General features: G+C 40.6%; 1 protein-coding gene across 4 annotated transcripts in view; it reads left to right on the forward strand.

Annotated features, from left to right (window-relative positions):
• The first annotated feature begins 13,409 nt into the window (after positions 1–13,409).
• The window catches only part of AGMO (alkylglycerol monooxygenase), a 200,473-nt gene continuing 199,213 nt past the window's right edge, over positions 13,410–14,669 (forward strand). For 2 of the 4 annotated variants that reach the window (XM_052800848.1, XM_052800869.1), the window contains exon 1: positions 13,410–13,575. In XM_052800848.1, the coding sequence (XP_052656808.1) occupies positions 13,447–13,575 (129 nt within the window). In that variant the 5' untranslated portion in view covers positions 13,410–13,446. The remainder of the gene's footprint in view (positions 13,576–14,669) is intronic. The other 2 variants (XM_052800878.1, XM_052800857.1) reach the window with 2 other exon arrangements.

The raw sequence follows: 14,669 nt of genomic DNA on the forward strand, positions 1-14,669 counted from the left end.
ATAGCTGGCAAATCATCACATTATGTTATTAAATTGTAGGTTTCATAACCAATATAAAAGAAACTTGCTATACTACTTTCCTTCTCCTGTAATTTGTGGCATTAGTAGATAAGAAAAATAAAGCGCATTATATATAGAGGTAGGTTTGAACAGATGTTCCTGAATGGTTGCGGGGGGGTAGGGGTGTCGAGGAAGGTAAAACTTTCCTTCCACTCAGATGTCTGTCTTGAATTTCTCACAGTTTTTGCAGACAGTTTGGCTCACTTCCAACATACATCGTTGCCTGTCTGGTATGAAAAATGCCATCTGCGGTGTATGGAAGTTCTTTCTTTAAAAGTGGTCTGCTAATTATTCTTCAGGCAGGTGTTACTAAAGTGAAGTCAGGTGTCAAGCATGGTATAACCTTCAAATTGCCTAAAATTGCCCTATTCTTCTATGCTGTTCTTTCCCGAAAGAATAGAACAGAATATTACAGACAATTGAAATGTTGGTTGATACAGGATTGAGATGACTCATGCAGCAGTATATATTGTGGTGACACTTAAAAACTGAAAGTTAAAGGATGTGGGTTGAATGAAGTGTATAAATTTTCCAAAACAAATATGCTTCTGATTCTTATAAACTGAATTTCTGTTCCTTTACATTTGCACTGCCATCTTGCAAAATGTTAAAAATCCTGATGCTCTCAGAAATTTCAAATGGGGTAAAAGGTGGTGGAAAGAATTTCCTTCTGTGCTTTAATAGACTGGGAGAGCTGTTTGTTGAAAAGAGCATGGAAGATGGCTGTATTGTGTGAATGACACCTGCAAATTCTCACTTATATTCACTCTCCAAAACACTCGTGCTTGAAAGCTTTTTGAAGATTAATACGATGGTTAATGGGCCAGAATCAACACATGGGGGCTGTAGGCAGCCATTCAACTGATCCAGGAGCCCCAGCTCCCAGGATAAGCACTGCTGCTGCCTCTCATTTACAACAGTTAGCCTGCTTCTCTGTTCCTTACATGACATCAGCCCTCCCAACAGAAGATGAAAACTCACCACACTGAACCAGATGTTACAACACTTCTCTCTCCCTAGCAAATGAGTGTTGTTAGGAGGTGAGGGATTACCAGTAAAAATGCAAGGCTTCCTATTTCCTACACCGTTTTCAGAAGGTCTTTTGAATAAACAGTCCTTTTACTCTTTGTAATCTTGGCGTTCAGAATGAATGACATTGTTAGTGATTTAAAAAAATGAGGATGAGGAAAGCACAGGCACATTTACTTCTTTTGACAGTAAGACTTTGCATTGTTTGCTTTATCAGTGGTGAAAGTAATCCAACTTTCTCCCCAAGCCTTATGCAGAACGCTTGACAAAATATTTACAATAGATTGATGTGACACTGAGATAAAGAGCAGTTCTGTAAGTAACTGAGTATCTAGTGCTGTTACATTTTTCATCAACCCCAAGACATCTGGATGATTTTGAACTACCAGTCTTCTACTACGAAGAACAGTTTTACTTTCAAAAGGACTTCCTCTTGTGTTTTCAATATCATGCTTAGCCTCTGACTGACTTAGCATATTGCGATAATGAGATGTACACAAAGCACTGGCATGCAGCATTATTGAGATGATTTCCTTTTTGGCTCAGCCAGATTCCTGTTAAAAGTTATATGGACTCTTAAGAGACTAACAAAAGAAGAATTAAAGATCCAGCAATGGCACGAAGATAAGCCTGATGAAGCTCGAGTTAGGATCTCATGAAATTAAAAGCAGACTTTGTATGAATACATTTATTGAAACATATCATTGACATTTCATTACACAACAAAACCAAAAAACCCTAAAACCCTTTCTTGGCCCAGGTTGAATACCTATCAAAATCCCAGTATTCACTTGTTAGACTGGGTTCTTCATTAAATTTGGAGAATAGAGGCTTAGATAAAAGCATTTTGATTAGAAAGAAAGGAAAACAAAGCTGAAAATTGCACTGGAATTATTCCTGTGCTGTAATGCATTAATGGCTAAAACCATCCCATCCCATACCTGCTCACATTATGGATTAAATGAGGATGAAGCCATAACTTTGTGACTGACTCCACCCTACAGTGGCCTTTTGAATGACTTTGTGAATACATTTGACATTTCAATACAGAGATTTATTTTAATTCTAGCAGGAGACTACAGTTTCCTAACATGTTTGCAAGATATGTGCAAACACCTTCCACTGACTTAGAATAGCATAAAACCACAATGGTATAAAAGAAGGCTTTTTCACTGCACAGTCCTTTTGGAGTCATCTTTGATGAGTCTGATAAAGCTCTGAGGACCAAGGCAGATATAGGTTTCTCAGAAATTTTGACAGCAAAAGATTATGTTATCATCCAGGTATTCAAACTGGCATCTGATGGATCATGTTGAAAGGTATATGCAGCTTTATGCAAACCATAACCACCTATTTTCCCTATTTTTGCCTATCACTGCTGCTCTAAGGTGAAACTTCACAACTGTATAACAATTCAGAGAGTGACAACGGAAGAAGTGAATGTGAATAATGATGTATCTAATCGCAACTGCAGTTTGCTTGCTTAGCACTACTTTACTGCAATTACACAAACTGGATTTTAATTGGGACACTGGATTTCACTCCTCTGTTTTTTAATTTTTCCTATCTTGAAGGAAAATCTTGTGTGGATCTTTTTTTTTTTTTTTTTTTAAAGTGAATTGGGAAAGCCAAATATGATTGCAACAATTACTTAACATAAAATGCAATTTGTGATTTTTAGTAACTAATAATTCGCAGATATGTCTCATATCAACTGAGCAATGGCAAATTCCCCAGACTAGCATCAATAAAATCATGCCTGGGCATTGTATCTCCCAAATGCAAAGAAAGGATGACAATCTATGGAAAAAAATTAATCAGCTTAGTTCCCACACTGATCTCCAATTCAGGTACAAGCCTGTCCTAACCTGGCATAAAACATGAGATTTCATTTTACAAGTGATGCTATGATGCTCAAGGCAATAAGAACATCTTATTTTTACGGACATTTAAGATCTTTTTTTTGTGTGTTTGTGAGCTATACAATCAAGTGAAGACTTAGTGATGTATCTGAGATCAAATCAAATCATTCCTCTGAATTTAATTAACCCGATTCATCAGAACTCTTCATAGCTTATATCTATTATATCTATGATCATAGAGTATTCAATCTGTGAACTTTTAGGAAAATGTAATTCTTGTTCTGTGGAAAATATATTTGAAATTAGTTTTCACCCTAAATCAAGTTGTAAAGTGAACCTGATCATAACAAAATTATCCACAAAGAAAACATTTACAAAGCAAAATTGAAACTTGTAGAGAACATATATATATAAAATGTTTTGAGTTAGAATGCTACTTTCACATTTCATTTTTTGTTTAAATTAGGAAATTGATAAAATTTTGGTTTGTCTTCTCACTATTGCAGTGGCTTAGGCATCCCACACAGGTGCGATTCAGAAAAACAAAATCAGATTAAGTACTTATGTGAGCAACGGAACAATTCAGAGAATTTCAGTTGCCCAAAATAGCCAAGAAAACTAATGTAGAGATTATTCCCCTTCTCATTTGGGCAAATAAAAGGAAAGCTCTCAGCTTCTGAAACGCCAGTTGGCATAAGGTCCAAGTCATTTTTAATATGATAATGTCAGTAAACTGACAAGACGTCTGTGGAGGAAGTTTATGTAGAAATGTGTTTTGCTGGAGCAGAATGACTGGATGTGACAGATGTCAACATTTTACACAGTATTTGCATATCTGGTAGTTCAGAATTACACACCAAATGTCTCTTTGCAGATCCTAATGTCAGCTACAGTATTGTAATGCTAAAGCAAATACAGATCTGTATGTGATCATCACATCTAGCGTCTAGCAGAGAAAAAAAAAAACCACCACAGAAAAAAGGGAAAGAATCCTCTAAGAAGCCTTTTCATTGACAATTTTCTTTACTCACTACATTAGAGTAAAAGCCGGGGTTTGCTCAGCTTGAAAGGTAAAAAAGCTGAGAAAATATAAAGGCAAAAAAATATTGAGAGCTAAACTGCAGACATAGATCAACATGTTTCAAATTCCGTTAACTTTGTGACAACACCTGGACTCCAAAGGTACACCCATATTCAGTGGCACTTCTCAAAGAGAGTCTGAAGTTAATAACTTTCTTCTCTGAATTCTGAAGAGTTGGTAGAGGAAAGTCTGTGTTTATTCTTGGTTTTCCCACTTCCCATCCCATCCCTTCCTCTCACTGCATTCCAAACCCAAAGATATACCTCTCCGTGACCCAAAAGAAAGGACTAACCATGGTACAGAAATGGCCCAAACATGTCAAGAGCAGTTCTACTGGCTGAGAACCACGATCTAAAATCTTCACCAATTTACAAGTAACCATAGAGAGTTGTGAGGTCAAGGTATTTTTTTTTAAAAAAACCTGAAAAATGCAAAATAATGTATTTTATAAATTTTATTGCTTTATTCAGATTGACTATTCAGATTGTACTAGATTTCATAACCTTTTAAGAATGAACATGCATTCCCCAGGTAGCTCATCAGTCTCTTAAAAGCTAGAGAGATGATTCATGTCAAAATTATGGAGTTGATTCATTGCAAACCTACTCTAAGTAGACAGAATTGACCTTGATAGGTGCATCTGGACTCTTGCAAATCTTTTTTCTAATTTTCCACTATTTTGTCTGCCAGTATCTTGAAAAATTGCCACAAAATCCCCACAAACCCCTGAGCATCCCCCAAAACACTACACATACAAATCTTACTATTTTGATTGGGCTTTGGCTCAGATATTAAACCAGTGTTTCAGAACAGGTAAACAGCACAGCAAAGAAAACCTTACAGACATCTTGATCACAGCTGCTGTTACTCTGTAACACTGGAAGGATTCCCCAAAACTAAATATCAGGGAATACATTCCATACTTATGACATACAAATTTGAAGCCTATTTCATTCCCTGAACATAAAAAGAGATTAGAAACATTCATGAATATATGGAGAACTAAATTTTGGAACTAGAATGAAGGAGGAAAAAATAGGTATTTCATAAGTGAATTTTGTAGTGGATAGTCTTTTTTTCCTCAAAGTGATGTGTATGCATAAATGAAATTTTCGTTATCTTTTCATTTACATTCATCATATAAAAAAGAGGACAAAAAAAGCAAAAAAAAAGCTTTTGCTATGGTAAAATGTGACATATATATTACTTGAAATTTGATTGATCATACTCATTTCAATCACTTATCAAATAACTTTTAGAGTTACTCTTGCTTTTCATACTATATTAAAAAGTGTGGGGCATGAAATGAACTTCAGGCTTGCAAAATGAAAAGCACTTGAAGATTGAAAACATTTATCCTTAAGTTTAACAGACAGTTCCAGTGCTTATGCATTATGGTAGTCTTTAATTACCTCATCATATGCTACCTTGTACCGGGACCTCTAACTACATTTCTGCTGTAGATTTCAACTATTCCATAAAGTTTGAGGTTTCTATGAATTTTCACTTGCTTGCTTTCCTTTGAGGTGTTTTTCATAATATTTTTCCCCCTAACAATTATTTGCAGATTTTGTTGTATTTATTAATTAGTTTTTGCTCTGGTTTTAATTTTCCTTCAGTCCAAATTTCAGCTTTGAGTTGTTTCTGAAAGCTTTCCAGGCCTTCTAGAGCTAACAGCTTCAGTTAATCACCTTCTGAAAGAGAGACTGTTGATTAGAAAGGGCCTGCAACTTCTGTCTTTATCTGACTGCTGATTAGGAAAGAACCTATTTAGGTGAGTAGGACTTCAGCTAGTAGGTATTTTGGTAATTAGGGAGTCAGATGGGGTGTGAAGAGCATGCTGGAATATCTCCAGCTAGGATGGGATTGCACAACATTGTTAGGTTTGGTCCTCAACACTTGACACATAAACTACCTGGAGTACATCAAAAGTACTGGAGCAATGAAGGATGCCCTTATGCAGATTTGGGCTGTGGGGAGCACTTGGTGGTTCTTCCTGGGGTGGTCTCACAGTGGGAGGTGTGCTTAGGCACAGGGTAAGGGAGCAGCAGGAGGAAGTGTGTGACTGTGTAGCTTCAAGGATGATAAGCAGGTGATGGACAGGGTCTTCACAGGACCCCTGGAGCAGCACGAGCATCAGCTGCAGGATGTAACAAAGGAGAGCGAGAGGCTACTTGTGGATGAGCGGTGGATGGATACTCACTGGTGGAGGAGGCTGTCAGCTTGTGACTCCAGGCAGCAGGAGAAAGGCTCCTTCTTTGCTGTCAGACGTGAACTGGCAGCATTGATGCAGCGGCTCAAAGGCAAGGAAGGGGAACAAACGCTACGAAGGGGGAGCACAGAGGCAGCTGGACCAGAGGTGAGCGCTAACTCTGGAGTAGCAGGGGACAGTGGCTGTAGACTCCCTTTGGGGGGTGGAAGGGTGGCAGTGTCCATCTCCTACTGGGCTTACTGGCATAGGAGGCTTGTTGCCTGCCAGAGGCCCAGGTAGCTTCATCATTAGAAGAAAAGAAAAGGGGATTTCCACCTTTCCAAAGGTGTTCTACCACCTTTGGTAGCTAGGCATTTTACTCTTTTTATTCGTTCAAATGCATTAATTGCACTCAGCATTTATAACTCACTGTAGTTTATTTAAGGGAGTCATCCACAGAAAATAATCTCTCCCTCAAGGACTAGGGATTTGCAGGCTATGAAGAAATAGAAACAATGTGATTTTCCTAGGAAAAAGAAATTATTCCCTGTGCCTCATGATAAAGAAAAATAGTTGATTTAAGGCTAGATGATGCTTGAAGATCTCAAGCTTTAAAATATTACCCAGTGATTTTTATCAAGTACATCTGCTTCTGGCACTAGAATATATCTTTAAAAAGATGTTCAGTGTCAATTTATGACAACTGTCTTTCTGTTGAAGTTCAAATATATGTGCGTAATCTTTATAATTCTCTAGGACTGTTCCTTATGATAAAAAAAAAAAAATCATTTTTTTGGTTAGTCTTGCTTGAAAAGTGGTACTCCCTATGCTTCCACTCAGAAATGACCCAAATGATTCCTGCCTGTGCACATGCAGTAAAGTGGTAGCGTGTGCTGCAGCTCATGTCATGAGATGTTTCATAATTCTGGATCTATCTAGTTTATATTCATATGGTCCTAATTCAAAAACATGAAAGAGACTATTCTGTTGATAACAAATAAACAGTTATAATCACTGGTCAGATGGCATAAAGACCTATTAAATAGGTTATAACATGTCTGATCAAACGATCTTGGTGTATGAGATATCTATCCTGAATCTGAGGTTGTAAGCTATATAATGCTGATGTACCATGTAGGTTACAGCATGCAACAACTTGAACCCTGGTGTTCCTAATAAATTAAACTAAAGTAAGATTTTCAGAAATAAAAGTGCAAGAAATTGCACAGCAGAGCATGCGAAATAAAATTTGGAAACACTCACAACAGGTGGGCAGGCTGTTCTTCTAAAGTTAGTTGATAGGCCTGCCTTGAAGATGGAATTTATTTTTCCAGTAACTCCCATCCCATCTCCTCTCCCACCAAAAAAACAAAACACATTTTTCCTCAGTAGGAACAAAAGGTTAAAGTATTTCAAGAGCAGAAAATGCTGAAAAAATAATACAAAAATACCCTTAAAAAGTTCCTGCCTTATTCTTCAGCCTGCCTGAACACCCTGATGACTGCTTCCTGACTCACTAGGCAGCTGTGCTGTCTGCATCAGAACTGGGCATGAGTGAGTCAGCTGGTGTGGGGCTGCTCATGGCTTAAAAGCAGCTTCTTGGAGTTGTTTCGGGCTGTGCAGAGACAAGCAGCCGAAGAAGCCAACTTCAGGGAGTGCCAATAACTGACCTAATTAAGAGTTCACCTCTTAGGCAGATTGGTAGTGGAATACCCAATAGATGGGGCAGCCTAGGAGCCCACTCATGGGCAGCTGAACAGCCCAGGCAATGAGGCATGCAGACAGAGGATGAACAATCATTTAGTCAGACCACATGCCTGTTTATTGACAAATCTCTCTACAGAGCTTAGGCATGAGATACCAAGATAAGTTTGATGTTCTGAAATTCCCAGGCTTTCCTCAGCAGGGTAGAGTCTAGACTACCATGTCATCCTGATCATCCTTTCTGTTGTGAATATCTGTCTTGACTTCAGTCCAGAACAAGTCAAGCCAGTTTTAGCATTTTGTTTTGTTGGGCTATTTTTTCTGCTGATGGAGCACGTTAAAATGGCTCAGTGCAGTCTCTAATGACCACCAGGCCTTGCACAAGGAAAGCGCTGAGAGTGCACAACATGCAGCTGGAAGTGGGGGAGGGCTAAAACCACTACTTAGGCTCTCTTGGGAACTTCTTGCCATGACAGCACTGTTCAAGAAGGCTAATATGTAAACATGTTAGAGGGCTTTCTGCTTGTGATTGGCTCCCCAAAATCAGTCAGAGCTTCAGGATGAACCTTCCTGCCCATCTTCCTTGCAGTCATCATAGCAACCACACTAAAAGGGTTTTCTATCTCTAACATTGTTTTATTAGAATAGAAACTAAACCAAAGTAGCTTCTGAAATACAGAAAACTGAGTTTTTGCTGTTTGAGGACTAATAAAAATACAGAGCATGAATGCCAATTCCCCTGCTGCTCACTGTGTTTCAATAGGGTAAGCCATTACCTTCAAACATGTATGTCTCAGCTTGCAATATCTCAGCTGGTTTTCTGGGTTGCAGCAACCTCTGCAAAGCTCCTCTGGTCTCCAGGAGAACCTCCCTCCTGCAGCTCTGAGCCACTGTTGTCCTCTTCCTGATCAAGCCCCTGCCTCCTATCTTATGCTACATCTTTCATCTGCTACACCTCTTGAGCTATCCCTTCCAGGCTTCCTTGCAGCTAGACAGTCCCTTGTGGATCCCATGGAGAGCACCATCTTCTCCTTCCAGAAGATGCCCCATGACCCCATCCATGTGTGGCGGCTAGAACATGGAGTACAAGGGAGCTTTCCTGTCCTGCCAAAACCCATCCATAAAATGCAGTATATAACATATATAGTCATGTGAATAGGCAAATAAAAGAAAAAGCTTCCATCCTGCTAGAGACTGACCTTCCAGAAAAAAAGGATAATTTTGAAAAAGGCAGTTACTAAAGTGCTGATGTAAAGGAAGCATCAACTGTTTGGATGTAGTTGCATGCTGACATATGATAGCCTGCTGAAGCCATATTTTTGGCAAATTCACAGGAGGAGGTGACTCCATGAGCTATTCAGTTGATCTAATAACTTGGTGCTGCCAAAATGAAGAAGTCCTGTTTCTACCTCATTCTCCCATCTCTGGTTTGTAGCTGTGTGGTCCTGCCGCCTTTCTGCTGGGCTTTCATGCCAACTCCTGCACTCCCTGGACCCTGTCATGAGCCACTTAGCTCACTAGAGCAGCAGAAAAATGTAAAACTATTTCTTTTCTGGCTTAATTTCTTGCTATGTGTGTTTGTGAGGTAAATCAACTCATGGAAGAATCCTGTCAGTCTCTGTGCCAGGGCAAGGTAAATGGTGGAGGAAGCCTGTTAGAAGTAAGGAGGGAGAGCGCAGTGCTGCCCACCCATTTTCCAACAGAAAGGCAGCATCTGGCTCAGCTAAGTAGGGGACTAGAGTCTAAGGTACAAATGATTCCCATGGTCAATACACTTGGGGACAGAAGAAGGACAATAAGGAATTTTAAGAATAAAAAAAATACGTTCTCCATAAGAGAAAGGAGAAAGATATGAGACATATGACTGTGTTTAAACAAACAAACAAAAAACCCCCTGCTATAGGATCAAGAATAGATATGCTAATAACAAATAAACGTAGAGGATAAAGTTCTAGGACTAATATGTACATTTATCACAGTAAGTTTCCCTAGCAGGCTGCCTGAAGGGTATATTATTTTCTCTGGACTTCTTGGCAACCCTTGAATAAATTGATTTTGCTAACAAGTTGCACTGAATTAAATAATTTAGAACTATCATATATGAGCGCTGTTCTATGGTTAGCAGTCCTGCATAGAAGAAATGGAAAGTTAGCAGTAAGTGGCTAAGTGTATGGCATGATGTTGATTAATATGAAGAACACGCCTGTCTTCAGGTTTCTGGAGTCGGTGTTATGCTGTTATTAAGAATTGTGTATTAATACATAGGGCTTATATAATATGAACAAATAAACACTTGAATATTTTTTTAAAAGGTACTATATGATGTAGGGTTTATCACCACCAAAGACAACGTTCAAAATATTTTGTAATACCAGTTTTATAACAACACTGCTGCTAGTGATCCCCTAATGACATCCATTGTCAAGCATGAATATAGGTGCTGAATATCTGGAGAAGTGATACAAAAAATTTCTGACATCTGCTCATCACAATGTACTCATTTAAAGTGTTTCTATATCCAAAGATACTACTATGTAAATGGAGCATACTAAGGTCAGCTTGATTCTGGATATGATTGTTTGCTGTGAATTATTGCAAAGACAGGCTATATCGCCCATCCCAAATTCAACCTGCCCTAATTCCCTTTATGAGTTTATTATTTAGTGCTGGTTTAGTGCTCAGAGAGACCCAAACAGGAAGCGTCTGGGCGTTCTCTGTTCATGAAGTGGGTGGGATGGAGTTCTTTAGAGAAAACAAAATATGATCCACCTACAGATCATGTTAGGCCAGCTCCCCAATTTCCTCTAAGTAGAACAGAGGCTTTTGTTGCCTTAGTTACTAGAACGATCTAGTAGTCAACAGCAGAATCCCAGTCTCCAGACAGAACACCCTTCTGCATTTTTGATGGTAGCATAGGATGGGAAATATCTACTTTTCTATTTTTTTGCTGTAAAAAGGAAAACAAAAAAGTGGGTTATTTTATTTTCTGCAAAGATTTAAATAAAAAAAAAATCAATGCTTGCAAAAAAAAAATCTGCGAGGTCACTGAATGGAGGGAGCATTGCCTGGTACAGGGTTAGAGCTTCCATTAAAGCAACATTCCTGGATGCTTTATTTTCTATTCCTTTCTTAAGAAAGGAGCAAGCACTGGAAACTGCATGCTAAGTTTCAAGGCTTAAATAGACAACAGCAGCTACATTTGTAGAGCCAGATTACTGAAGCTTGTCTAAAAATCACAGTTGCTCCAGACAGGATTTAAAATTGTTCTTCTCCTCACCAGAGGTGTAGCTATTGTAGTACTATCATCTATTTTTCCTTGGACACAGAAGCTGGAAAACACAACCCATCTGTCTCCCCTGTGAGGCATAATCAAGTCCAAATTCTTCCCTTTAGTTTTGAAAACAAGAATTTCAGTACAGTGATACTTGGGTGATAATTTACACTGAAATGGGTGTCCATAATAATAATTTTTAAGAAAGTATAGAGTCCCCCCAAAATGATGGATTCTCTTCTTTCCCAGAATGGTGTGATATGAAGTAGTGGTTCCATGGTACCTGAAATGTATCTTGCCTTGTGTGGCCATGGGCTCCCTTGCCCTGCTAATCATTCTTCTCACCCCAAAGTGGTCCCCAGATACTCTTCACTGAAAACATTTTTTTGGTGGGATTAAGTTTTCGTCATTTTAACTCTGTGAGCTGATAGTGGAGCAAGATGAACACCAGCACCAGAGCAATGAAGGGCTCGGGGTGGCCTGCTGGGGTGGTGTGGCTGAGGCTAGGGTGAGTTCAAGGAGCTTGAATGTGGGGGTAACACCACAGAAATACTTAGGCTACTGTAAATGAAAAAGGAAACATTTTCTACCATATGTCATTGTCTGCAATGCAGATCTAGTCAGAATGCTGTTGATTTGTGTGATTTTGAGTAAATTCGGAATTTTCATTTAGATGAACTCAGATTTTAGAAATTAACAGAGTTCTTTAAGAACCTCAGATTACCATAAATGAACATTGAAGCTGAGAACACTAGGATGTAATTGTAAAGCATTTTAATAAGTTTAATATTACCTTATATCATAGTACTAGTATAAACTACACATATTAAGAGAGTGTCCAAATCTATTTCACCATTAACTCCATTATAAAATACTTGTGCTTTGTTCAGCTTGAAGTAAAATATTTTTATTGGTACTTCCAGTAGTTTTTTGACATTCATGCACTACAGTGTTGTTACATCATTCAAACTGCAGAGTATTGTTTAAATCTATCCCCCTGCTGTTGTTTAAATGGCAACGTATTTAATACAAACATCACAAATGCGCATTACTTCAATTATTTCAATGTCAATTTCTACGTATGTTTTTTTTTCTAAACAGAAACTTCAGCTGAAGTGACCTGTCATAGTTCCTTTCCAAAACTAAAGGTTGATTCAAGGTAGAAAGTCTTTCTTTATTTAATGACTGGCAGGATTTAAATTGTGGCAAAATCCCTTACAGCAGGGCGTACAATCCATTTCTTCTGCGAAGACCGTATGCGGAACTGAATGTCTGAGATGAAGGGGTTGTTGGGGCATTGGGTTATTTTATTTCTGGCTAATCTATTTTGTCACAAAGCTTATTATTTGTACTAAAGCCAAACATATCAAGTGTGATTGACAAACATTTGAGAAGGAAATTCATGCTCCTGAGCTTCAGATTGAAGGCCTGAACGTACAAAGCCGGTCGTTATTCCCATTTCTAAAAGTCATTTACTACACGCATCTAGCGCACATTTGTTTTCACTGTTTCTTTTTATTTGCCTAGTTTTCATTCCTTTGTAGATGAAAGCATAATAGATGGCTTCTAAGGGTTACCTTCAGTATAGTCATGTTAATTGGAGCTACATAAAACTGAGCTGTGATAAGCCCTTCTGCAAGTTTAAAAAATAAAAACCTCTAATGGGGAGGTGCTGGACTGACCCTACAGCTGAACAAAGGAACCAACGAGCACAGCTCAGCTTGTTTCCCCAAACCCTTAACAGTTTCATTTTATAAAATTCGGCTTTTTATGCAGAAGTCAAAAGCCGAGCGGTATTTCTTGCGTGTGGAAACCCGTCTGAAAGCGAAAGGGGATGGCTTGAGCTCTGCTGTTTAGCTTTTGGAGGATGAGGGAGGAACTGGGCCGTGCAGCTGGTAGGTGCGCAAGGGCTTTCTCCGGACCCCCGGAGGTGGGCCGTGCACCTGATGACACATTCGAAAACCCCCAAACCAAACCCAGCGAACCAAAGCATCCCAGAAAACCTCCGAAGCGGACGAGTCGACGAGAACTAAGAAATCCGAGGCCTTCCCCACGGCGGCCCTCGAGCCCCCCAGCGCCGTGGGGAAACGAAGGAAGGGAGCCGAGCCGGGACGGGCCAGGCCCACAGCCCGAGGCCTGCGCCGCCCCGGGCCGCAGGCGCCGCGGGGCGAGGGGCGGGAGCTCCCCGCTGTTCCTGCGCCTGCACTTGCCTCAGCGGCGCCGGCGCGGAGCCCAGCGCAGCCGGGCCATGGGCGGCGGGGCGGCCGGGCCGCGGGCCACCGCGCCGGGGCAGCAGCTCCGCGCTCTCTTCTACGCGCTGCCGCCCGGAGAGAGCTCCTTCCGCACGGTGGAGGAGGTGCCCGACTACGTGGAGAAGGTGAGAGTCCCCTCCCTTCTTCCCCCGGCGGCATCCTTCGCCGCCCCCTCCGCCCACCCTGCGCCCAGCTGCCGCCTGCCTTTTTTCCGAAGCCACGGGCGGTCCAGGGGAACGATGTCCGCGAAAGGGCACCTAAGTCAAGATTAAATACCTTGTCTTTCTCTGACGGCTTTCACTCCTGAGCTCTCTGCAAGCTGCCCGTGTAAGCTGCCTAGGTAACCGTGCACTCTATTTTAGCTTATTTTAAATGGAGGCTCGGATGCTTTCTCCTGGTACCAGGAGCTAAAGTTTTCAGAGAAGCGCCCCAGATACCTGGGGATTGATGCTAACGTTGTTCAGCTTGTTGGTGCTGCTGGATATAGTGACGGCAAGCTGAACTGAGTAAACCAGAAAACATGATACTGTGTTTGGCTATTACAGTTCTCAAAGCAAGCAAAATGTCAGGTCTCTCTGTGCCCTTCAGGCGAGTGCTACAAGCTCAGTCAAAAAAAGAAAAATAAAAATTTCTATTTAAAAGAAAAAATAAAGATTGTTTAAGAGAATTGAGAACAAATATTTGTGTTGGGACAGTGCTGTCTCCTAAAGCTCCAAGGCAAGAGTACAGAGGTCGGGGTGAGAACGCCCTTGGCAGCAGGCAGCAGCTCTCCTCCCCTGCTGCCCTGCCAGCTTATCCACTCCTATGAAGGTACCTTTGCTCCCTTCTGTCCTACCTATTGCACATATCTTGGCACCCAGCTCCTGCTGAACCTGGAAGCCATGTAAGCTTTTCATGGAGAGAGCAGATTAAAAACTATTTTGCCCTTGTCAAAGTAAATTCAGTCCAGCTTCACTGAAGATCCACACTTTTTATATGGGTCCTGGTAGCTCTGGCTAGCTCCTCTGCCAGGTAAACCTTGGACTGCTGCGCAGCAGCTGCTGTTGGGCTGTGATGGAGTTGTCATGGGTTGCGCAGAGCAGTGCAGCACTGTCAGCAGCTTTCTGGGAATCATAGCATGCAGCAGCCCCTTGCTGATGGCTGTTATCAGCAAACATTGCCCTTTTGGATAGGGTAAGCAGACAGCTGCTGCAAACCCAGCCTGTGCGTGCAGTGTCTG

The sequence above is a fragment of the Harpia harpyja genome, chromosome 1 (assembly GCF_026419915.1).
Source record: "Harpia harpyja isolate bHarHar1 chromosome 1, bHarHar1 primary haplotype, whole genome shotgun sequence".
Taxonomy (NCBI): Eukaryota; Metazoa; Chordata; class Aves; order Accipitriformes; family Accipitridae; genus Harpia; species Harpia harpyja.